The sequence below is a fragment of the Rhea americana genome, unplaced genomic scaffold, assembly GCF_003343005.1.
Source record: "Rhea americana isolate MKP2758 unplaced genomic scaffold, rheAme1 scaffold_84, whole genome shotgun sequence".
NCBI lineage: Eukaryota > Metazoa > Chordata > Aves > Rheiformes > Rheidae > Rhea > Rhea americana.
The window spans coordinates 36,726-61,650 of NW_028187023.1; the positions used below are offsets into that span (position 1 = coordinate 36,726).

The following is a 24,925-nucleotide window of genomic DNA, read 5'->3' on the forward strand; positions in this document are numbered from 1 at the left end:
CAGAATGCACTGGGTTCAAAATGAACGTAGATAAGAGAAGGCAGAAATTGCTTCTATGCCATTGTGATTATTTTTTATTCAGTCATATAATTGTGTATATGGAGAGTTCTTCATGTGTGTTTTCTTACTTTATGYGGTCTTGTGTGAGAACACACAGTTGCTACCATGGTTAGGCCAATTATACTGTGTCTTGTAAATATTTTCAGGTGGATAGCAAGAAAATTTGGACCATCAGTTTTATTATTTCACCTCTTTTAATTAGTAATCCCCCTTTTCATTTTGAGTGCTAACAAGCTAACTTGTTTGTATCCCCAAATTCGATATCCACTACATTGGCATTGTAAAACAAATGATAGTTTAATGTAGTATTTTTCTTTAAGTAACTTTGGTGAAAGATAGATTAGATTAAAAAAAAAAAAAAAGCTAAGTCTTCTAAGTCTCAGTTTGTTTACTTATCTGTTGGCTGTTTATTTTTATACAGACACACASACAGACAGACACATGCACATCCATTTTGCAGTGTGGCAATGTCAAAGAATTACAGTCTTGGGTCCATATTTGATTGTACTTAGTGCACTACAATCTTGGAACAAAAAGGTTGTCCTAATTCCGAAAGTTAGTAATCTTTCACATATCTGCGTCTCAGACAGCTCTGGTAACATTAATCAAACATCACACTTRATAAAATTCAGTATAATGTTGGTGCTATTATTAAGTTAATTCTGTAGTTGATTGTCTGAAATATTTGATTTCCTATTGTTGTTTCTGCTTTTTTGTATGTATGCTAGTTGTAAAAGCCAAGAGGAGACTGAGATTTTGGTGGAAATATTACTTGGAAGGTATGAAGCAGAAGAGAAAGTAGAATGCAGTTCCTAATCCTAACCAGTTCCAGTGGAGAAAAGAAATTTACTAATAAAAAACATTGAATAAAAGTAATACAGTTACTCAAGTAAAAGCATTGAAATGAGAATATGGGGTTATCACCTAAGCTTTGGAGGGATTCAAAAGTAAGTACTTCTACAAAAATCTGAGAAATGCAAACAGTCGCTCAAACAATTTATACTCTTAAAGAAATGAAGGAAATTTAAGCAGGATATATTGGGAAGTTCCCCTGCAAGGAAAAAGACAAAGAAAAATGGAAGCTTATAGGAACAAGAAAGAAGTAGAGGTCTCTTCAAGTGGAAACCAGAGCAGCCCTTTATCATTGCCAAGTTTGATGGTAATATTGAGACTAGCCACCTCAGTTCTGAAAAGTACCAGGATAAAAATCTATTTTAAAACAAAGCATGTTTATACACTTTTTAAACAGCAATCTTAATGTAAATGCTGCACCAGGATTAATTTGAATGAATTGAGACTTGGGTGCTTTTGTCTAGAATCCTCATGAAGAAAAGTAATTATTTAAAACTCATCCAAGTTCTGTTAAGATTTTGCTGACATATATAATTTATAGTAATCCAGTGTCAGGTATCTTGATGATATGCAAACCCAGCATGCTGTGAAGCATTTAGCTTTTTCTGCTGTGTAAAAGTCTCATCAGGAGGTGCACCTGTTTTAGCTGGTGTTTAAAATGACAGATGGTCTTCCTCAAACCCCTGACGACTTCCTCAGGTAGTACTAAAATATTTGCTGAAACTTTTTGCTCTAATTCTTAAAACAAGGACTAGCATTGTCACTTCATCCTTACAGTGCAGTTTATCCCACCTAGAAGTTTTACTAGTTAAAGGGAAGTTGAACAGAAGTAATGTGAAAGATATATGGTGGATTTAAGGAATCCTAAGAGGTTACAAAGTAAAAATTTGCTGCAGAGTAATATAGGAAGGAATGTAGGTCTTTGAAATACAGGCCACCTTTAACTTTAGACTGCAAAGACAGGTTACAGCTTCAAAGCTGTATCCAATTCCTTACAGGAGAGCTTAATCTACTACAATTCCAAATCTTAACCTTTTTTTGGTCTGGGTATTTGGACAAGTCAACCAGGCCTGCTTAGAAAGAGTCTTGAGAAAGACAATCTTTTAGTTCTCAAATTAGACACAACCTGTGCATTAAACAAAATGCCTGGCTAGTATTACTGTGTGGAAGAGCCAAAGAAGCTTAAATACTCATGGTCTAACAGTGTCTCAACTGTCCTTGAATGTGGTTTCTGACATTACTTAAACATTATAAAATTTGTCCAGAAGGAATATCAAATTAATTTTGTAAGGTCTCAGTGGAATTTTATGCCACTTGCTGTCAAGAAACTGTGTGCTTAGTAAGCCTATATGCAATTGAGTGGTGTGCTGTGCCCTTGACAGTCGCATGAAATTCTTCAGTGTAAGTTGTGGGYTCTGAACTGTGTACAGCTGAGGCCTAACCAGGAAGTAAATGTATGCTGATGATGTGTCCAGTCTCAGATGACTGGAGTGCCGCAATGCGTGAGTACAGACCCTTTAGGAAGGACAGGCCAGGAAGGTGAGGAGAGGGAGTTGCCCGTGATGTGAGAGAGCAGCCAGAATGCACAGAACTCTGCTTTGAGTCTATGAGCCTTCCACAGACTACTTGGTCCAGAAGAAATAGTAGATGAGGCCTTCAAAGAACTGGAAGAAGCCTCACATTCTCAGGTACTGGTCCTTACAAGGGCATTAACCACTCTGATACCTGATGGAAGAGCAATAGAGCAGGGCACAACCAATTCAGGTGATTTCTGGCATGTTTTGATAACTTCCTGACACAGGCAATTGAGGGGTAAATGAGGTGAGATGTTCTGCTGCACCTGATACTAACAAATGAGGAAGAATTGGTTGGGGGTGTGAAAGTTGAGGTCAGCCTTTGCTGCAGTGACCATGAGATAGTGCAGTTCAGAATCCTGAGAGATGAGAACAAGTCAAGTAGCAGGATCTTAATCCAGACTTCAGGAAAGTAGACTTTGGTTTGTTCAGGGATCTACTTGAAAGAGTCCCACAGGATATGGTCCAGAAGAACAAGCTGCTTTCAAGGATCASTGGTCCATACCAATGTACAGGAAATAAGGCAAGATTGGTGGAAGGCCTGTGTGGGTTTATGCAAGTTTAATGAACTTGTCTGTTGAAAGCTTCATTAAAATTTCACTCTGTAATTTACTAGTGAATATRATTATTGATTTTTGGTAGACTAGGTACTRTGGACTTTGTAAGCCAACACTATGAAGAAGTTTGAAAGTAATGAAATACTAGTAACTTCTTGTCTGGTATATAATCAGGAGAAACTACAGTCAGGAGGCTGTGCTAATGAATTTTCTATAGAAAATTCAACTTAATTACAAAATTCAGTGCAATTTCCTTTTGTGGAGATAGGGTCTAATTTATGAGGAAAACCAAAGCAAATTAACCAGTCTTTAGTATTATGCATTATATCATCAATTAGGCACTAAGAAAAATTTCTATCTTATTTTGATGAAAAATCATTATATTCCCACTAATTGTCCTGCAGGTATTCTCAGTAATGGGTCCGTTATATAACTGCATGGTTAACACAAGATATATGTGTAATTTAATCAGTTTGCTGTAGGGTACTGCTTGATYTGTCACTTTTCTTTTTAAACACTGCTGTTGGTTCCAAATGTCTAGGTATCTCTTACTGGTGTAGCAATAACCATAACACAGCTATGAAATTAGGGGGTAACAGCTACACGAATGCTTGTTCTTTGAATTTTTTGTTTTTCGAGGATATCTAAGTGACTGCATCACTTACAGTGCCCTTTTCATATCCTGTTCTTGCCTAGTTTTGTCTTGAGAATATTGCTCCTGCTGTTCTGTAGAAAGCAACATATGTAAATTCTTGACATGGGATGGAGAATAGCTGAATATACTTCAATTTTCACATTAAGATATTCTTTCTATGCCATCTCTTCCATTTTTTTTCTTCCTTTTTCATATCYTTTGTGAGAAGGACATTCAAATGTCTATGTTCAAGTCTCACTTGAAAGATTTCTGTTGGAATGCTGCCTGCATCTGATGCCTTTCCTCTTTTAAACTATAACTGATGTAGATGATAACAGATTACTGAAGTTTTTGTTTTAAAGCAGCTGCCAAGATTTTCAGATATCTCACTTCTGAAACACATTTCCAGCAAGTCATAATTCAGGATTGCAACAGAYAGTGAAGTTTCAATATCCATGACAGTAACTTATGCTCTTCAGATTTTTTTTTTAATTGAAATGGGTGTATAATTTGTCTTATCAGACTCCCATTTGAAAAGTTTTGCTGGTGGAAAATGTTAAAGAATTTGCAGTAAACACGTATATTGTATATACATACAGTGTGATTTTAGTATAGTGCTATACAGACTAAGAAATGGAAAATAAAGCTTGATTCCAAGGAATTATATTTTCATATATTAAGACTATTTTAAAATAATTTATAGATGCTTTRTAATATAATTTGTAGAGCTGTAGAATACTTTAGAAAGATTATTTTAATTCTGTAACTTTTAATCATTGAGGRAAGTAATTACTGTCATTGCTTGTGAGGAAGCGTGTGTGTGTGTGTGTAACTTTGAGATTCCCAGAATGGATTGTACCACTGAAATCTCTTAATCTAGTAAATTTAAAAAGCTTTCCTCAGAATTGAGGACTTTTTGTAGGTAACATACTCTAACAAATATGTGGTGGTGTTACGTGCCATTCTGGTATTCGTTCAATAGCATTATTGTCAAAAAGTTTTAAGTTTGATTAACTGTTTGAGGAGAGATACTAAATATAAGAGCTCTTTTATACTTTATATCCATTAATATTTCTGTATATTGACTTAGTATACCCATATATATCTTAAAATACCTGTATATTCATTAGTATACAATAACATAGGTGTTCTGATTTTTGGCCTTTCTTGAGCAGACATTCAGTGAAAATTGAATGGTGTTCTAAAATAAGTTCTTTTGATAAGTTCAGCTTTCTGACTTTCATTCATCTGTATTACTCCTTAAGAATTGTCCCTCTTGGTGTAACTGATAATTCTCCCTGTGTATATTTAAACAGTTGAACCTGATTCATACCCCTTCCATTTTGATCAATCCGTGAAAGCTGGGCAGCTCACCTGCTATATATTTATTCACAGCCAATTTTCCATTTTGTCTACAGAAGCCTAGGATATAGGATAAAGTYTCTGCTTTCCAGGTTGAAAATTTCTTTAAAAATGTGTCATTGTTTTCCCCTGGATATGAAATAATCATCGTAGTTTGTAAGAGGAGCATAAGATAATTCCAGCAAACATTTTGTATGTGTTTAAATGTCACTACTCATTTTTCTGCGTATTCTTAACAAGRTTAGGACTTAAATTCAGGAAACTGTAAATTCCCCCTTTTCAAAATCCTTGTAAAATAGTATCCTGTGAGGTCTGTCTTATCTCCAGGAAGAAAAAGAAGCCTTAACTTAAAATACTGGCTGAGCAAATGTCTGGTTTGTTTCATCTTCTTGCAGAATCTTTTTCTTATCTAATTTGAGATCTTGAAATTTAAGATGTTTGATAGCTTATCTCATTAAAAGTCTTGAAGTTTGTAAACAATATCCTAAGTATYCCTCCTGTCAACAATTTGTATATACAATGAGTAAAACCCTGCATGATACTTGTTTCTTTAAAATTATTCATAGACAGTAACTTTGAGCCAAAAATTCTAACAACTTTGTAGCAAAAGCTGTTAGTCCAAGAGGGAAATCTTACATTCTTGTACAAAATGYGATGTAAAATAAATATCCTGAGATGTTTATAGTGATAGTTAAGAGATTCCAATGAGTTTATGTACGGATACCTGATCTTAAAGATTGTGCTAATACTGTGTAAACCTGATCTCATTTGGAATAGATTATATTACCTACATGTGTGTTGCTATTGGTATCTTTACTAATCCAGCAGTGGTCATGCGCCAGGATTCCAAAAGGCTGACAGCTTCTATTTGGATTCCTTCTTGGATACAAGTGCCAGGTTTTTAAAATTGATTCATCTGTAATTGAGAGAAGACATTGGCTATTCCATTAATGTTTCTGAGCATGTATTGAGCAGTAAGATTTTATAGAAGTTAAACTCTACAAGTCAGGTTTATTATGCTGGCATTTTTCTCTTTTTATTTGCAAACTCTAGTTACCARTTAACCACTGAAATGAAAATAGGTTTGTTGTTATGGATGCCCTATGCTGTATCTTCTTGTTGCTCACCAGTTGGGCTGCCAGTGTAGTATTTGCATCAGAAGTAAGTGCTGTCCTTGCCTTCAGGATTACACAAGCTAACCTGTACTCTCTTCTTCTTCATTGCATTATTTTGGTTGCTGTTTCTTGTGCTTTTACACTTTATATSATTGTACCAAACTAGGAATATTTGGTGCCTCTTGCTTTATTTTTTTTCTTTATAATTATAAATCTCATGTGCTTTCTTCTTGTTAATAAAGTGTTTTTGGTTGGTTACGTATTCGTTACTTAGGTTTTATGAGAGGTAATAAATTGATATTTTTAAAGTTACTTGTATTTGGTGTGAATGTCCCTGTCTCATGCTGTTGGTTTTGGTGAAGAACTGGGCAGAGGGAACACAATGATGCAAGTAAGAAAGAGAGCAAACTATGCAAATGCTTCCATGGCTGGTCTGCATTCTAGAGAGGTCTTACTGAAGTAAGGAACATAGCAGTCAACACTGAAATACTTAACTTTGTAAGGCTACTGTAGTGCATAATAGAAATATTTAGGTGATTAGGGTTTTACAGGATAGTTCTTAAAAGAAAAAAAGCATAGGAAATTGGCATAGCAACACACCAAGGAATCTCAAGTTACTGCAAATCTGTGCATCAGCTTTGTAGTTCTTGCCTATCAACCCAACCGCACCTGTTGCGATTACTTAGAAATTTTGCAGAGGACAGATGCATTTAATCAGATGTAGAGAAATTACRACAAAAATCCTCCAGAAAATATGCTAACTTGCCTATTTCTTAGACTGTAGTTATCATGTTCAGTTTTGTAAAGTGTTTTTCATTCAGAAGTATTAATTTTTGTGGGAAAGACCACTTTTTATTAATGTCCAATGATTTGCCTGCTATGCCTTGCTGATGATCTGATATAAGATATGGTGTTGTGTGTGAAGGCTGAGATTAGGCTTTGATCCAGCTACCACTAAAGGAGTAAACTGACAACGGAAACCCCAACTCTATTTATAGAATCTTCTGAGAACCATCAGATGGTGGTGTGTGGATTTCCATCAGATAACTGTGCYGTCATCCCAAGGATCCATTTGCAGTGAACTGACTGTGTTTATTGAAAGAAATTCTTGGGCTTACTGGGGGAAGAAAGACCTTGATGTGTTGCTACCAAACAAATGAACATTTCTAGTTTATAATAAGATGTTAAAAACAACTGATAATTACTAGAAGTTGAGCTAAACCTACTGAGAATTYACCTCCAAATGACTGTATATAAGATTCCATGAAGATGGGTTTGCTCCTTTTTATTTTGTAATGATTTATAATATGATAGTTGTATCTAGGCACACTTTGGTTTTATATGTTAACACACAATGTTTGCCAGAATTGTTTATAGACATTAAAAGCAAAGGAAAGGCTATTATGATATGTTTGAGACCTCTTGCCAGTTCCATTACATTACTGTGATGTTTGTATTTTGAGAGAAAAATGTTTGCAAAGCTTGAAGCTCTGTGTAGAGATCCCCAAATAAACATAATCATATTGCAGCAGAGTTGTATACATTTTTTTTTACACTAAAAAAAGAAAAAAAAATGAAATCCTTTACTGTTTTCATAAAGAAAGATGGTTCATAAGCTAAACTAATACTAAGCTTTGCTTTGGTGCTTGGATATAATCTTTAGTCAAGATATTCTTAATATTAACTTATGTGCTAAATAAATTAGAATTTATTGGAAAATTATCTCCAGTATTGTAAGTGGCTAGTGTGTANAAAAAAAAAAAAAAAAAAAAAAAAAAAAAAAAAAAAAAAAAAAAAAAAAGATCCAACCAAAAAAATGCCCTTAAGAGACTCAGAAGAGACCTAATGTCCATTTTGCAGAATAGTCCACCTTATTTTACCAACTTTATTGACACTAAAATTTCAAATGATGAAATAATGTATAAGGTGTGAAGTAGCTTAAATCCAGACAGAAAAATGGACTTAATGTTTGCGAGGGAAAGAGAACAGAAATTCTAACAGAACATTATGAAAAATAGATATGCAAGCAACCGTTTAATGTGCAAGTAAGCTTATAGCAGTCATCATAGCATCTAACTTCTTAAAAATGTTTGTACAACTTGGTGAGATGGGAAGATGGAATAGATTGTTTTACCTTGAGCCATACAGCAAYGAGCTATATTGTGGTGCTCTTACTACTGAGAGTAGTAACTTCTGCTGCATCACGTAACTGCTATAATTTGCTTGTGAAGCAACAAGGAGAGCCATATAAACAGGAAGTGTTCGCTGATGTTAATGCGATACAAACAACCATACAAATGTTCTCATGCCTGGCAATGAAGAAAATGATACAGAATTCCTCATATACTGTAAACTGCAGTTCTTGCATTTCTAATGAAGCTAAATTCCTACTACTTTTTTTTTTAATTTTTACCCAAATATATAACCTTTAAAGCAAAATAAAACCCTCAGTTGGAAAAGAATGGGAACATGCTGTCCAAAATGTAAACATTTATAATGCCTAAATGGATATTTGGTTGATGCATTAGCACCAAAGCTCACCAAAAGATACAGGAAAATATTGCATCATTAGTTTTGTAACTCAATCAAATTCTGATAAGAACCATTAGAAAGTAATAACCATGAAATACTGTAAGATTAGACTGTGGGAGGTAGATGATCTAATATAATGTCTTATACAATGCTATTTTGTGAACCTGTCCAACAACTTAAACAAGATAAGGTTTTGCTCTTAATGAGTCATCTGAGAAAGGTGTAGATACTCTTAGAAGTACTCTTCAGCTTATCACATTCTTCCTGAGTCAGTAAYGTACTAGAATTCTGACCTGGCTTTATAAGAACAAATAATTTCAAATGTAATATTCAAATGTATGTAGAAATGRGATGAACCTAAGGACCATAACTGTTGCTTAGTTGCTTACAAATTCTGTTCTTATCAAATCATAAGGCTCTTCAACTTCACCAGAAGGAAAAAAATACAGAAGTATTYGAGATGTAATCTTGTATGTTGTTTGTAAACAACAAAAAAAATTGTCTGTCTTGCTGCCTTTCATTCAGACGCTTTGGTGTGTCTGTGCACCCCCCAGCATGCAGACTTAGGGCRCTGTTCAATGGATATTTTTTTCCTTTTTAGTCATCAGAAAGTATCTTTGACCTGGCAGTTCACCTTCTACTCAAGTCTTGGTGTGCTGCTGTTTTGGCTTTTGCAGCTTTATGGTCTTGTGAATTAGTTTTTACATATCACTTTGCTGCAATGTGACTGTTTTGGCTTGCTAATTTCTCCAGGATTTAGCAGAAGCCCTAGCAAYGTGCTCATTATGTTCTTGAATAGCTGTGAGTTTTCCACTTTAAGCTCTATATGAATGATTCAACTGTGTAGTGGATCTTCAATGGGAAAATTGCAGAAGTACTAAACTGAAATACAAAAAGAGAAGTCTTTTTATGAAGGGGAGGATACAAATATTCTCCTTTTCGTAAATCTCGATAGGAACAAATATTCCCTGAAATATCTTTAATGCATAGGTTCTTTAAAAAAAAAAAAAAAAAAAATCTCTCCCAACTATACTTCCTAGGAAGCGCATCTATTTTCAGAAAATTTGTGGAACGTAGTTTACTGTAGCTGTAACTTAACCAAATTAATAATTTGATCTTTTAATTAAATCTCAGTTGCATTTTTTTTTTTAACAAATCTGGTATTAACTTTAATTTACCTATATAACTTAATTATAATTTTTTAGCAGCTTTTTTTTTTTCATTAGTATTACTTAGGGCATGTATTTCTTTTTTAATTGTTAGTTTTAATGAGCAGATTTGTTGCTTTATCCCCTGCTGCCTAGCAGTATAACAAAAACTCTTAAACATGTAAACAATGAATAGAAYATGGCAGTGAATATGAAAATGAGTATGTTATACTGTAAACCTTAACAGAAATAGAAAGTTAAAATTGTGAAAATTATGCATTCCTAAATATAATAAAGTTAGAAGTTTTGAAATTTGAACAAAAATGTTATTCTTTAATCTTTACACTGCTTTAGTAGCTGTAATATGTATTACGTAGTCATCCGTCTGTTAGCTATTATTTTTGTGAATAGCTATGGGATTGAAGTTCATTTTACTTGCATTAACTTACTTTCTTCTAGTAGTAATTTGGAGTAATACAAATGAAGCAGGGCAGCTACTGATYGTGTGATTCTCTAGACCAACAAGAAGTACCCTTTATATTCACCTTCAGCATTAGTTATCCCATTTCATGTTTTACTTTCCTGCAGAAGTACTTAATATTTCAGTGTTAACTGAAGTTTAATTTCTTTAATTATCTCTTAATTTCCAAAGAAGAAAAAGTTTATACAGAATTACTCTCTACCCATCTATTTTCCACAGACGCCTATAGAACTTGCTGAACAAATTTTGTCAATGTAGGCGGCTAAATGAGAGATATCCCGTTGTTTTAATTGAAAGAATGGCAAGGAGAGTTCTTGTTCTTATCCGTTCTGGTGTGTGTACGAGGTTTCCCTTCTGAATTCCTTTTCACTTGGGCATCAGTTTTGTTTATGGTTATTGTCCCCGCAAAGTAAATATTTCTGTTTACTTGAGATTTCAGTGTGTGTGTGTGTGTGTGTGTGTGTGTGTGTGTGTACAATAGTGACCAAGGGGGCAAAGAGTTGGCAGCCCTAACCTACTGCAAGGTAATTGGTCAGGATGTGTTATCAGTTCACTGAATGGTTGAGTTTGAAAGGGACCTTTGGAGATCATCCAGTCCAACCCCTCTGCTCAAAGCAGGGTCAGCTAGAGCAGGTTGCTCAGCACACTGTCCAGTCATGTTTTGAGTATCTCCAAAGGAGGGTCAGCCACCTCTCTAGGCAATCTCTTCTAATGCTCAGTTACCCACCCAGTTAAAAAATAAAAATAAATCCATACTGACCACTCCCAGTCACCCTCTTGTCCTTTGYGTGTCTGGAAGTAGTATCTAGGATTAGCTGTACTAGGCATTGAGGTGATGCCAACCAACTGGTAGTTCCCTAGAACCTTCTTGCCCTTCTTGAAGACAAGTGATGTTTGTGAAATTTGCTTTCTTCTAGTTCGCAGGAGCCTCTCCTGTTTGCCRTGACCTTTCAAAGATGATTGATAGTGGCGTCTCAATGAAATCTGCAGGCTCCCTCAGCACTTCTGTGTGCATCCCATGAGGGCCTAGGCACTTTTGTATGTCCAGTTTGTTTAAATGCTYCCTAACGTGGATCTTCACCACCAAAGGCAACTGTTCCTTTTTCCAAATTTTCTCCCTGGTCTCAGGGACCTGGAACTGCTGAAAGCAGGTCTAATTAGTAAAGACTAAGACAAAGGTGGCACTAAGTAGCCTGGCCTTTTCTGGGTCCTTTGTCACCAYGCTCCCTGCCCCATTCAGCAGCAGACCCACATTAACCCTAGTCTTTCGCTCCTGCTTTATCAGAAGGAGCCTTTTGTGCTGTCTTTTGCACCAGCTCCAGATAGGCTTTGACTTTCCTAATCCCATTCCTGCACCCTCGGACAAGCGTCCCTGTATTTCTCCTGGGTCACCTGTCCTTCCTTCCACCTCTTGTATGCCTTTTTATAACGGAGTTTTGTCAGAAGCTTAATTTCCTGCCCACCAACGTGGATGATTCTTGAGCTTGGAGGAGRYGATTCTTGAGTATTCACCAGTTCTCCTGGACCCCTCTTGTCTCCAGGACTAAATCACTACAATCTTTTAGTCTTTCTTATGGATCAGCTGATCTAGGCTTCACATGTTTGTTCCTAATTTCCTTTGGACTCTTTCTGGTTTTCCATAGGTTGGAGTAAGAGTTAACAAGCTTTATTCTTAGCTGCTATTTTAAACTGATATATGAGGTTGTATAAAGTCAGAGTGAAGAAAGATGATTGTCTGTGCAGCCTTGTGCATTCTGACTTGGTGCAGACTCACTGTGATGTAGTTTTTGTGATCAGGCACTATTTATCAACAAGATCCTGTTTATCTGAGTGCTCATAAAGACAATTAAAACTTTCGAGTTTATTTTTTTTTAACAAGCTAAAAGTTTGATTTTTCTATCACATGGAAATACTAACTTCTTTGGGATCACCAACTACTTTAACACCTTTAGATATATAGGAAGATTGTCATCYTAGCTACCAGAATGAGGAAAGTGCTTAATTAAAATTGCTTGTGTAGACCTTTTGGCAGGAGGAGGTGGGATGAAATTTATTTGTGGGTTTCACAGCAATATTCACATATATTTATGTGTAGCAGTATTTTGACTGATCATTATTCAGTTGGAGAAGGAGAGCAGTTTTATGGAGGGGGAAATCTAAGACTAAARCTCACTGCACCTGATAGCTGTATTMGGCTGATTAGTAGAAACTCTGATTGAGGAATAGAATTTGTGGTCATCTGAATAAATTGATTATACCTAGGAGGAGCTTTATAAAGGAATGTTCTGTCCTACAAAGTAATTTTGAGGGGGCCAACAGGAGGTGGACGGAGGTGATCTAGTTGGTAGTCTTCAAGGTCTTATACTTAAAATATAGGAAAATAGTGTAGGAGTGAATGGTTCATCTCTTACAATGAGAGGAGGTCTTTAGTTCCACAGGAATCTGTGGTGAGACCTGTGCCATGGAGGAAAAAGAAATAATTAAAATACATACATACATATTTAAAATCTGAGAAAATAGATAAATAGTAAGGTGAGAGCACCAATAATAGGAAGTTATTTAGGGTAGTGAGAACATGGGCAAGCTGCGAACCATTCTGGAAGGACCTCTAAGAGTAACTGGAATGAAATGGCAGATGAAATTCAGGATAAATAAATGTGAAATTATGCATGTGAGAAGGAAATAGCAATCCAGCTTTATATTGAGCTCCAYGAGAGCATCAGCTTAATGCTCATTAGCGATCAAAAAAGGTAATCAAATATTAGAAGTTAATAGGAACAGAAAGAAGAACAGAGGACYGTTGTGTTGAAAATCCAGTGAAGTGAGCAGTCATACAATGCRTCCGTTGATTCACTATAATCACGGAGTCACTTTGCAGCAAGTCAAGTCATTGATTAATTTAAACTGATTTTGTATGCATTTTAGCTTATTACTGCGCAGGAATCTCAGTTTAGGTTCACCATCATTTTATTTAGAAACTTGTCATCCAGCTGTAACTGAGACACCTTTCTGGGCAAATCTGTTGTAAAGTATTTTATACTTCAGTAGCCTTTGTATTTCCACAGTTCTAAACTGAAGGGATGTAAGGTGCGGTGGAGAGGTGTGAATCTGTAACTGTACCCCAAGCAGATCAGAACTTTTGAGTGGACCTTTCTCTTAAATTCAGCACTTTAGCTCATCTGAGAAACTTGATCTGACTTGGCCCTGCTCTGGGGAGGTGTTGCCATACTACTTACAGAGATCCTGTCCAGCCTATAATATTCTATGTTTCTGTGCGCTCTAAACCTGTATTTTATTTGAAAACAAGCAGAGAAAAGACTAGAACAAAATAAATGTCTAAATGGAGAAGTCAGAGATGCTAGATAAGGAAGATTGCATAGAAAAAGCTTGAAAGCAAGCTTAACTACAATATTTACTTACTTACTGTGTCCTTGTGCATGAGTAGATAGCTATGGTGCCATATGTTTTTAAAAACTAAGAGGAAGAAGAAAATGAACCTATCAGGAAAAAAGTTTTAGAATACCGTAATTTACATGTGAGAGGAAGACTCGAGAAGGTAGAGGCATTAGTGCTGAGGCATGTTCTGCAATTTTGTTATAGGATAATAAAATCAGCACTCATTTCTGTTAATGTCGTCAGACCAGAAGAGCAATTTCAGGCCTCAGCTAGAATGACCTTACTTCAGTAAGGACTCTGAAATACTGAGTCACCTTAACAGCRAGTCATTGTCTTATTTACGGATTACGTAGATTCCACTAATTCTTTGTATTCAAGCCAGCTGCACCTGAGTGCTGCAACTGAATGACATTCTGGCATATGYTATTTTTACCATTTTTAAAAACCGTGCAAATTACCTCTTTTTATTAGTCATTCATCATCTGTAGGAAAAKAGATTGCTTATCATATGTTGTAGCACAAGTGAAAAGGCACATTGGAAGTTCAGGGAACATTAGGACATTATCAATATTTATATTTTGGGATTATTATTATGATTATTAACTATTGAATCGTAAGTATCTTGTGAAGCCAATGTAAATTATAGAAATAAATATTTTTTGAATTCTACAAATAGAAATGTTCATTTCATTTTATTAAAAACTCTTTCACTTTTTAGAAATATAGATTTGTGAAGTGAATAGTTAAGTAAACTATTTTCATTTTAAGTCCTTTTTAAATGTGTTTTTATGCATGCTCTCTGAAGGCATATTTTCATTAGAAATCTGAATTATGATACTAAATATATGCCTGTGCATGAAATGTTAAATATTAAATACAGTAAGGACAATAAATATAATATTTTTATATATTTATATTTACTTATTTTATAATTTTAAATCTAGTAAGCATTCTAAAATAATCTGATGATAAATGCAAGCTAGATGGCAAAGCTCAGTTTTATTCTAAGTCTTGGTATCTATAAATTTGTTTGCTAACATTTTCTTCAGACTCTGATGTGTATGCTCAAATATTGATACGGGAATCAGATGATGAAAAATGTTTTAAATATCTTTATTTTCATCTTATACCTTGCTCTATTTTTTTCCCCAAATATGTGTCTGTTTCTGGTTCCAATTTGAAAAAACTCACGGCTTGAGGGAAGTAGTACAGAATACTTAATTGAGTTGTTTATATTTAGCAACTTATTACAGTGAAGTTTAAAAAGTGGGGATATTTTTTCCTACTAAGATTAAAAGCTGAGAATTTCAGAGACTGTTTTACAGATAAGTTGAAGCAGAGGCAGCAGTGGAAGAAGAAAAGGAATTGGTTCAGTCTTAATTGGATAATTCTGTCTACCACCTATTTGACTTTACCTCTTTAAATTTTTTTGTAACATGTTCATAAATTCCCGTTCTGTACTGTTAAAAAAACCYCTGTTGATTGGTATGCAAAACTAGATAAGGAAACACGGTCAGGAATTGCTAGTTGGTTAGTCTTAACTATAATAGCTATTAATGTTAGTGAAAGAAAGTGTCACCTAAAAGCAAGCTATATAACTTAAACCCATTTGTGAAATCACAAAAGTGAGAAAACTGCTTTTGAACTGTCATTTTAAAGGACACTTAATTCCTCTGATGAAAATTACTCTGTCACTCTTAGCTGTTAGTTTCCAGTGTCAGTAGGTGTGCTGCTGTTTCAGAAGTACAGTATTTGGTTGCTTAGTGGGACTAGAAGAACTGCTTCTTTTAGAACGGAATTGTTGGAGTGACCTCTCTGTTCAGCGCGGGCGGCTGTTGTGTGCCTGCTTTGTCAATAAGAATTGGCACCAGTCGAAGCTCATAACTGAATGAGACACTGACATATCATATTGCTCTTGTTTTATCGGCTTCCACCCCCTTAGTAACGTCTAGTGCAATGTTTTGGTGAACAGTTAAATATTTGCCTGAAAATAATTTTTCTTTTTTCATGAAAAAATGGTTAGCTATTTGTATTTAGTGGACAGTTTTAGAAATTAAAATAATTTTTAATTGTATGTATATCTTTGACACAGTTGAACACTTAAGAATCTATTTTGGCATGCTTATATCAGCTTTAGTATCACATGTTAAGAGGTGAATAAGGGCTTAGTACTTTATAAATAAGTGTCTCTGGCACTGCATTGCATAACACTTTACAAAGCGTTTTTAGGATAATTTTTAGGATAATTAAGATAACTAAAAAATAAGATTATTTTATCTTAGTTTTTTGGGAATATGTCTACTGAGAACCAAGTCCTTATGACTTAATTAAAAAGTCATTTGAAAATGCCTCTTGGATCTTTGGTAGTGCTCAAAGATTTCTAAATTAAATGAGACTTTAGAACCTAGGATTATGCATTCAGAGGACCTGTGAAGCTCTACCTAGTCCATGCTATCCATTATGTATAATGTATTCGTGTTTTCAACAGATTCTTTGTTCCAGTTTTTTAGCAATATGGCATGTCTAACTTCTATATAATTATTTTCTTATTCATGCCTTGTTTTGTGACAGGATGACGAAGTAGTACTTCAGTGTGTTGCCAGTATTCACAAAGAGCAGCGAAAGTTCTGCTTGGCAGCTGAGGGACTTGGGAATCGCTTGTGCTTTTTGGAACCAACATCAGAAGCTAAGGTAAGATTTACTGAAGGAGATGCTCATAGCTGAACTGACTGACTGATGAGTGTTAAGCTACTTCATAGCCATGAATACTTTTAATTATGTCTCCTTAATGTGATGCTAGATATGAAATGATGGGAAGTACTGAAAGAATATTTTCTAATCCATTGTATTTTTTTCATAATTATATGCTAAATCAGAGCTTTTTTGGTCAATTTTTCCTTTAATAGTAAAGGAGGTTACATAGTTAAAGGACCATATATTGAGATGTACTGTTTTTTTTAATTTTATARTTTATTTTTTTATTGCTTTTCTTACTGTAACTGCAATTTCTTTTATAGAGAATCTAAAAGGACTTTAGCTTTCTAAAGTATATTTAAAGGGCATACTTGTAAAGAGTACAAAAACACATTTTAAAATGATTTCTACAGCTGAAATGCTTCGTATTTTCAAAATTATTTCTCTAGACTCTTATTAAGGTTAAAGTTAACTGAATAACTTCTTCCTATGCTGCTGTAGGTTCTAATATTTTAGTATCCTGGACTGAYGCTATCAGAAGTGCTGTCTGCTGTTAGTGATGGACATTAAGGGTTGCTTCAGACAGGGTTGATTAAGCAGGTAGCTGAGATTCCTGGGAGCAGAATTATTAAGTGATTGAAAGCTTGTAAAGGTAACAGGTAGCAAATAGAAAAAAGAAGCTATGAGAAGAAAGTGAAAGAAAATGGAGTAGTGAGAGGCACGTGGGAGGAGAAAGGAGAGGAGAAACTTGARACCAGTAAAAAGCAGAATGTTAAGAAAAAGGAAGATGGTGGGCCTATTCCCTGTCTTCTATTTTCTCTGCATCTTTTTCTTTGTTTCGTGTCTTTCTTTTCCCTCCTTCCTGCTCATTTACTACTACTGATTTTTGCTGTGGTGTCTCTCTATCTTTTCTGTTGAAATGTTGCCCTGTGATCCTATTTTTAGTCTGTGTATTATGACTGTGTTAAACGCACAGTGTTTATTTACATTGTCCTTGTACATCTCTGAGGTAAAAAACTATGCTGCTTCTAARTTTGCATTCCTTTGCATTCTTACAGTTGAGTCATGGTGATTTATCTACTGTGTACTTCATAAATCTCTAATAATCTTTTCATCTGTTTAAGTAAAAGCAATTAGTTTTGAAGTATTATCTTAAAATTCTTAAACAGTGATGGCTTCTTGAAAATCAAACACTTAAAAATGTTTAATAATTGACAGTTAAAGTGCAGTGTAATATATCTAGTATCTAGTTGACCCTCTTACTCTGTAAAATAGTGTGTTTGCTTTTCTTATCCTAAGAAAAGGAAGAATGATATGTGTGACTTCAGGATCCCATAGAAGCACTTTACATTACATACAGTATTAGATACTATCACAGAAGTTATGGAAGTTTGTTGAAAGTTAAGAGGCTAACAAAACTTGTATATAGCTGCTTTAAAAGAGCTGATTGAGGAGCTTTCTGAACTACTAATGTTTGCTGAGGACATTTAAGAATTTTGGAAAGAGGTATATAGATACGTAAGTTTTTTAGGAAAAAAATGCAAGTGTGAATGGGTGATCAGAGATCACAGTACTTGCTAATGACACTTAGCAATTAGCAATGACATGTTTATCTGCATTTACACAGAATTTTGGTTGTGAAATGAAAAGAAATTCAAAATGACACACATCTAGTGGATGGCAAAATTATTACTGAGTAGATGTATTCCTACTTGAATCCTGGGGATTCTGTTCTTAGTTGTATGCTGTTGGGTGCTTTGGTCAGATGATAAAAGACTGGGGAACTGGTAGTTGATGAAGAAGTCATTTCCCACCTAGAAATATCTGTAGTCCTTTGCATGTTAATAGAAAATAGAAGTGTGTTTCAGTAGTGCCTGGGCAAAGTCTAATAACTAAGCATAGCAGTATACATACAAAATGGGAAACTCTATTCCTGTCACCTGTRAAGAATGTGAAGGTCATGGTGGGTGTTATGCAGTCATGAATTCCCTGAGTGATGTTTTGCTCAAGAGTTCTACTGTACCCTTTGGAGGTATAATCAAAAGATACTTGATGGAGATTAAAGTTATATGTTCCCTTTGCAAATTTCTGTTTTATATAGCAATGCTGCTGGAATAGAGAGTCCAGTTTTAGGAATCAAATTCACAGGAATGTTGGTAAATTGGAGAGCGCTCCAGAAAGTGATATGAGAATCATAATCACAGTGTAAAAGGAGGGCACAGTATGTTCGGTTTAAAAAAGGGAAGGTATGGACACTACTCTTAAGTTTCTAAAATGGGAACATGGATAACAGAAGTCCTTTTATTTTAGAAAGCGAAGTATAATAAAATCTGAAGGCTGGAACTTGGAATCAGGTTCACATTACAAGTTAAATATTCATTCTTAAAATGAATTGTCCCTCCCTGTTAGAATTGTTCTGTTTTACTGTGGTGGATCTCTGGAAATTATTTCATAAAGCTAGATTGTTTCTGTAGATTATGCTTTAAGAAGAAATTACTTAGAGAAGATTCAAGGCACATTTATAAACAGGCACCCAGACTATCAGTAGATAATCACAGTGATACTTTCTACTACTTTATCTCTTACAGTTGACCACTTTACCAAAGCCAAGATCTATTTTCAGTACATGTGAAAGCCGCCTTACTTTCTCCCCTTAATAAACTTTGGCAATATATTTTTAAAACAAGAAAAATAATTAATTCATTCAAGTAATATTGGAAGAGAGAACAAGGTAAACAGGAAAACGAACACACAAACAAACAGTGTACCTGTCATTTCCAGAATGAAGAGGTTTAATTTCATGACTAAGTTTTTTATCTGAGTTGTATATACTAAAAGACTGAAGATAAAAGTAGCTAAAATGGAAGGAGGGAATAGAGGGAGAAAGAAGATACATTTTAAAATCATGTTTCTAGAAAATTAAAGAGGAAAAAATGATATTTCTATGGCCAATGATGAGCTGGTAAGCTCAGTATATGCAAGAACTTCACAATAATGTCAGGAGCAATCCAGAAGACTCTGTGAATTGCATTCAAAGTGTGATGTAGGAACTGGGGTTTCCCATTAGCTCTTTTTTCTTTCACAACTGTTACTTATAAGTAAAGAATTACTGCATATTGAAAATAATAGTAGATTGACAGCATAGAAAACAAACTGATTAGAAACATATGTAAACTAAACTTTGCATAATAAAACTTTTATCTCAATTCTGTTTCTGTTGCCACTGTGATGGGGCACAAACTGAAAMACAGGAAGTTCCACCTGAATACGAGGAAAAACATTACTGTGAGAGTGACAGAGGAGTAGAACAGGTTGCCTGGAGAGGTTGTGGAGTCTCTTTTTGTGGAGATATTCAAAACCCATCTGGATGCGATCCTGTCCAATGTGCTCTAGGTGACCCTGCTTGAGCAGGGGGGTTGGGCTAGATGATCTCCAGAGGTCCCTTCCAACCTCAACTATTCCGTGACTGTGTGATTGATGAATCTCTTTGACTGAGAAAATGCTTCCTTAAAATCTTTTGATATGAAACTCTTTTCATTAGAATGTGCTTGTAAGAATATTTTAGCCAGCATCTCTTGCATGCATTGAATCAATGCATCTTTCCTTTGGGGTCCTATATAGAGAGTATTAGAAACTTCACTGAAGCTTGTTCTTATGGCTTTGTTTTTTTAATATAAATTGATTTCTTGAGGAAGGTGAGAGATGAAAATAGAGTAATTTGAACTGAAATCAGTCAGGTTCATTTTTGAGGGGGTAGGTTTAGCTCAGTTGGTTAGAGCATGGTGCTAATAATGCCAAGGTCGTGGGTTCAGTCCCTGTATGGGCCAGTTGTTTCCCTGCTGAGCAGGGGGCTTGGACTAGATGATCTSCAACCTTACTGATTCTATGATTCTGTGATTATGAGAAAACAATTATTTTAAGATTTAAGTGATCTGTTACACATTTCCAGTTCAGTAGCAAGTTTTATTTATCTTACTGCCTCATTCAGGAAAAAAAGGATGCATTCAGTCTGCTGAGTGTGTTGATGGAGAACCGGTAAATGTACCTGAAGGGCCTGTTTGGAAGTAGGCTCAGAAATAAACATCTACTTTTTATAGAAAGGGCAGTTTTCAGGGTAGCATTGTTAATTGTTTCTTCAGATTACTTGGCAAATTCATACAAGCCTCCTATACCAAACTTGTGTTTAGGTGTATCTTCCTGTATATATGGACAAGACTCTGTACAGAGATCTTCTGGATGCACTCCAGAAAACCCTTACTGGCTTTAAAGAAGTATTTATTCCAAATTCCTGCTTTCCTTTATCATTTATCTGTTAGCCTGTTTATTCTGCTACTATAATTTGCTTTTTATAAATTACTTTCTCAGCATGCCTTTAAATGTTTGTAAGACAAAATGCTGTATTCTTAAGAAAGAAGTAACATTTGATGTTTTTCCATTGTTGATAATGCTTTAAAGTGATACTGTAGTCCTGTATAGCCATTCCAGCTTTCCATTGTCAGTAGGGGAGATTCTTGCACCAATTCCTACTTCACAACAATTTTCTAAAACATCGTCATGGTATCTGAACAAATTTTGTTTTCTTTTTAGCATGAGGATTCCTAATGTGAGTATTTCTTATCTTTTCCCTATAGCTCTCAGCTCTCAGTATTTTTATTTCACTGATTGTTCGTTGTTGGCACTTCTGGATTTAACAATACTAAATTGGTTGGAGTTAGGTAAAAAAAATAAAACAGAGGGTTGGGATTTTATTAAACTCTCTTCAGTGTACAATTATTAAAAGTATGAAGTGGTCTGCTGAGATTGTTGTAGCAAAAACATTAAACTTACAAAACAATTTGATAGTGTCATCCCATGTCAGTGGGAAATGAAGACCTGAAATCAAATGAACCTTGGCGGACTCAGTAGTCCATTTTACAACTTTTATTTGTGCATGCACTCTGGATTAACGAAGGAGGCCGATTGCTACCAAGGTCTCATACCTCTGCATAAATTACATTTCACTGATATTTCTTATGTCAATGGAATTAAACACAAAATTTGCTGATGTCCAAACACAGAAATGATGCAGCTTGAACAGTATGTGAGAACTTTAGTATGTAACATTACCATTCTGAAAGAGTGGTTAACTGGTTTAAATGGTGGATGGAAAAATCCTTAATTTCGTAGTTCTCTTTGTTAGTATTCTTATATATAATTAAATGCACCATATGTTACAAAAAAAGAGTAAGAAATGAAAAATTACTTGTGTTTAACCTAGTGTATAGCTTCTAATACAGACTAGAACTAGGAAAATAGAAGAGAACAGGATACATGGTTGTAGAGGGTTTCTTTCATTAGTAYAGCACTAAAGTAAGAGCTGTAACAATTTCAAATCTAGATGCCGCCTACATGGCACTAGATGTGGCCAGATGTTCTTTAGTTTGCTTAAGTAGATGTTAGATCATGCTGATTATGCCATATTGAGTTTTGAGTGGCATTAAGCAACAGACATAATTTGATACTGATTAAAACTGTTACAAACTTTGTTATCTTTTTCCCAGGTAGGGTTCTGGTGCAGTTTCTGAACACGATTTTTTAAGTTTCATTTTGAAAATACATATTTTTACTTTCTTAAAATCAAATGTGCTACAAGACCAGAATAGTTAATGCACAAAGTGACTGACCTAATGAAATGGATGCTACATTATTTTAAAAGCTACTATAGGATGACAACGCAAAATACATATTTTTTAAATAATTATGTAACTTACTATCCTGCCACGTACAAATAAATGCAGTGAAGTAATTGGTGCTTTTATTTCCCTGTCAGGTTCATTGGTAAGTAGTGAGTATCTWATATATAATTTTTTATCTTCATAATAACATTAAAATACTCTAAAAAAGTGTTTCCGTATAATACATTTTACTGACAAATAAAAGAGGCATACAATCTAACCTTCCTTTCAGTTGTAATTCATTTCAGTGAGAAATGGTGCCATCCTTTTGTCTGGTTATATGAGAGGCCTTCAGTGTACCTTGTTAAAGAGTGACCTTCTGGTTACAACGTGTGCATGTATACGGGTGTTACACACCTTATGTTTATATAACCAGGTATATTCTGTATATGTGTGTGCACATATGTACATACGTACGTACATCTCCAGATAATGAATGCTAAAAAAGTAGCATCCCATATCAGAGATGAGTAATGAAAAGAAATAAGCTATTAACTTTATTAGAGTTTAAGTTATTTCTGTTGCCATTAATAATAATAATATTGTGGGCTAAAATGGTAAAAAGATTATGTGTATATATGCATCTGTCTGTTAAGTCAGATAGCTTCTTTATTTGTTTATTTATTTTTGAGAACAAACAGTAATCGTGGTTTGATTCTGAAATGCAGGAAAGCATGCAGGGAAAAATCTTCTTGCTTTTGAACTTGAAGATRTTTTATTTCCCTGTGAGAAATACCGCTCTAAGAAAAAGGAAGTTGCAGCACTCGCAAATTGTGAAGAATGGATTTATACTATTTTCACACAGATGCATACCATGCATCTCAAAATTGAAAGCGTTTTAATTTTCGAACTATATTTAATGTTTAGCCATGTGTGTTCAAATACAATTTGCATCCTGTTTAATCTGTTTTGCTCTTCTGTTTTTACACTATGTTTAATTTATTTTTACAGTATGTTCCTCCAGACCTTTGCATCTGTAATTTTGTACTTGAACAGTCCCTCTCTGTCAGAGCCCTCCAAGAAATGCTGGCCAACACAGGGGATAATGCTAGTGAAGGGGTAAGTAAATTAACAACAACAACAAAATTTTCTGTATATAGATTGTTTTCATTTATTTCCTTGATCCAGGATGTTCTAGGAGAGAGGGCTCGTGTGATAATAGATTCCTTGATTCTCCCATTTTCTTGAGATGTTATTGCTCTGCTATCATATTCATTTCTTGTTAGCATTGAGCAGCAGGTGAGGTTAATCTATTGAAATATTTACAAAAAATGGAAACATCATGTTTAGAGATCAGTAAGTACCACTAGTCCAGAACTGGCTACTGAAAAATGAATAATAGAACCATTAGAGTGAGTCTTGTTTTCATGAACCTGAGGAGAGTGAGCAAAATAGGATTTCTTTTCAAACATTGTATTGTATTACAGTGCTGTAAGTCAATGGGGAAAGTAAAATAGTTTGTTCATTCATTTCTAACATATATTCATACATTTCTAACTCATTTCATGGAGTTAAAAAATTTTCAAATATTTTGATTTATTTGACTTATGCTTACATGAAATTAAGAACTAGGAATTAAATTCTATCAACAAAAAAACTCACAGATTTAAATATATTTTCTACAGATAAAAAAATACAGTTTGTTTTTGTTTGTAAATGTGTAACTAAACTGCTGTAGTGTTATTATAGTTACTTAACCTATGATAAGAAGCAAATCTGTTGGGTAGAAATAAGGAAGTAAAAATTCTCTTTTTGTGTTTCTTTAAACTATATTAAAGCACAAGCATACTTGTAATTAATGCTTATAGGATAGCAAAAAGTAGCTGCGCAATCAAATAAAAGGTTGTAGCTGAGCTTGCATGTCACATTACTAACCTTATGATTAAATTTCCACTTCAAATCTAACCCATCCTAAGAGTGACTGAAAGACAGCTTCTACAGCGGAGAAATCAAGATATCAAAAAAAGCATACTGTATTATACTTCAGTTATTATTGACAAAGCTATTTAAGAACTGTGTTTTTCATAGAACATCTAAGCCATTTGTTTGGCAAAGAATTATGATGTTATCAGTAAAAATAAAGCCTAATCCAAACCCCAGGTCCAGACTACTTGGATTTTCAATGTTCTGCATGCCCAGCAGAAATTCACTGCTAGTTATTACCCTAGCAATGAAACGAACTTGCATCCTATCTCCAAGCTGCTGCTTCTGGAAATATKARATGTTACACTTGCTCTTGCATCTTTGAATCACTTTATATGTATATATGTATATAAAAYAGTAATTTAAGTAAATTTTCTAGTCCTATATGCTTAGGTAGAGCTTGTGTTCCTCTGGAAGTTAATGAAAATAAGCTATGGTTTCCAATCAGCTGGTCACTGCTCCGTGTTTATTCATCTATATAAGTTTTAGGAACTTACAGTGTGACATCATCTTTGTTGTATTTTTACATTTAGTAAGCAAAGAAATCTGAAAAACCTGGAAAYTGCATTTTTTAATGTGTGGAATGAAGCATTATTAGCAAAATAATACTAAATGAAGGCCTCACAATGTTTGTTATAGCAGATTCTGTAACTACTGTTTCTGGCTCCATGGAAGGCACAAAACTCACCTAAATCGAAATCTTCCACATTTCCCTCTCAATTAGAATTAAGCTTGGTAGTAGTACTCAAACAACTTCTCTTGACATGACTAATATCTAATGCATCAGTGTATTGATGTTTGCTGTAGGCATCTCAGGTTACCACTGCCTGGTCCAGTCTTACCTGATCACCTTGCTATGCTTTAAATTGATTTCTCAGCATAG

At 34.7% G+C, this 24,925-nt stretch overlaps 1 protein-coding gene across 1 annotated transcript in view; it reads left to right on the forward strand.

The window, feature by feature from the left end:
- Nucleotides 1-24,925, forward strand: part of RYR3 (ryanodine receptor 3) — a 230,975-nt gene that overhangs the window by 21,556 nt on the left and 184,494 nt on the right. Inside the window, exons 2-3 of the mRNA XM_085323331.1 lie at nt 16,283-16,402; nt 23,071-23,178. Of these exons, the coding sequence (XP_085179457.1) occupies nt 16,283-16,402; nt 23,071-23,178 (228 nt within the window). The remainder of the gene's footprint in view (nt 1-16,282; nt 16,403-23,070; nt 23,179-24,925) is intronic.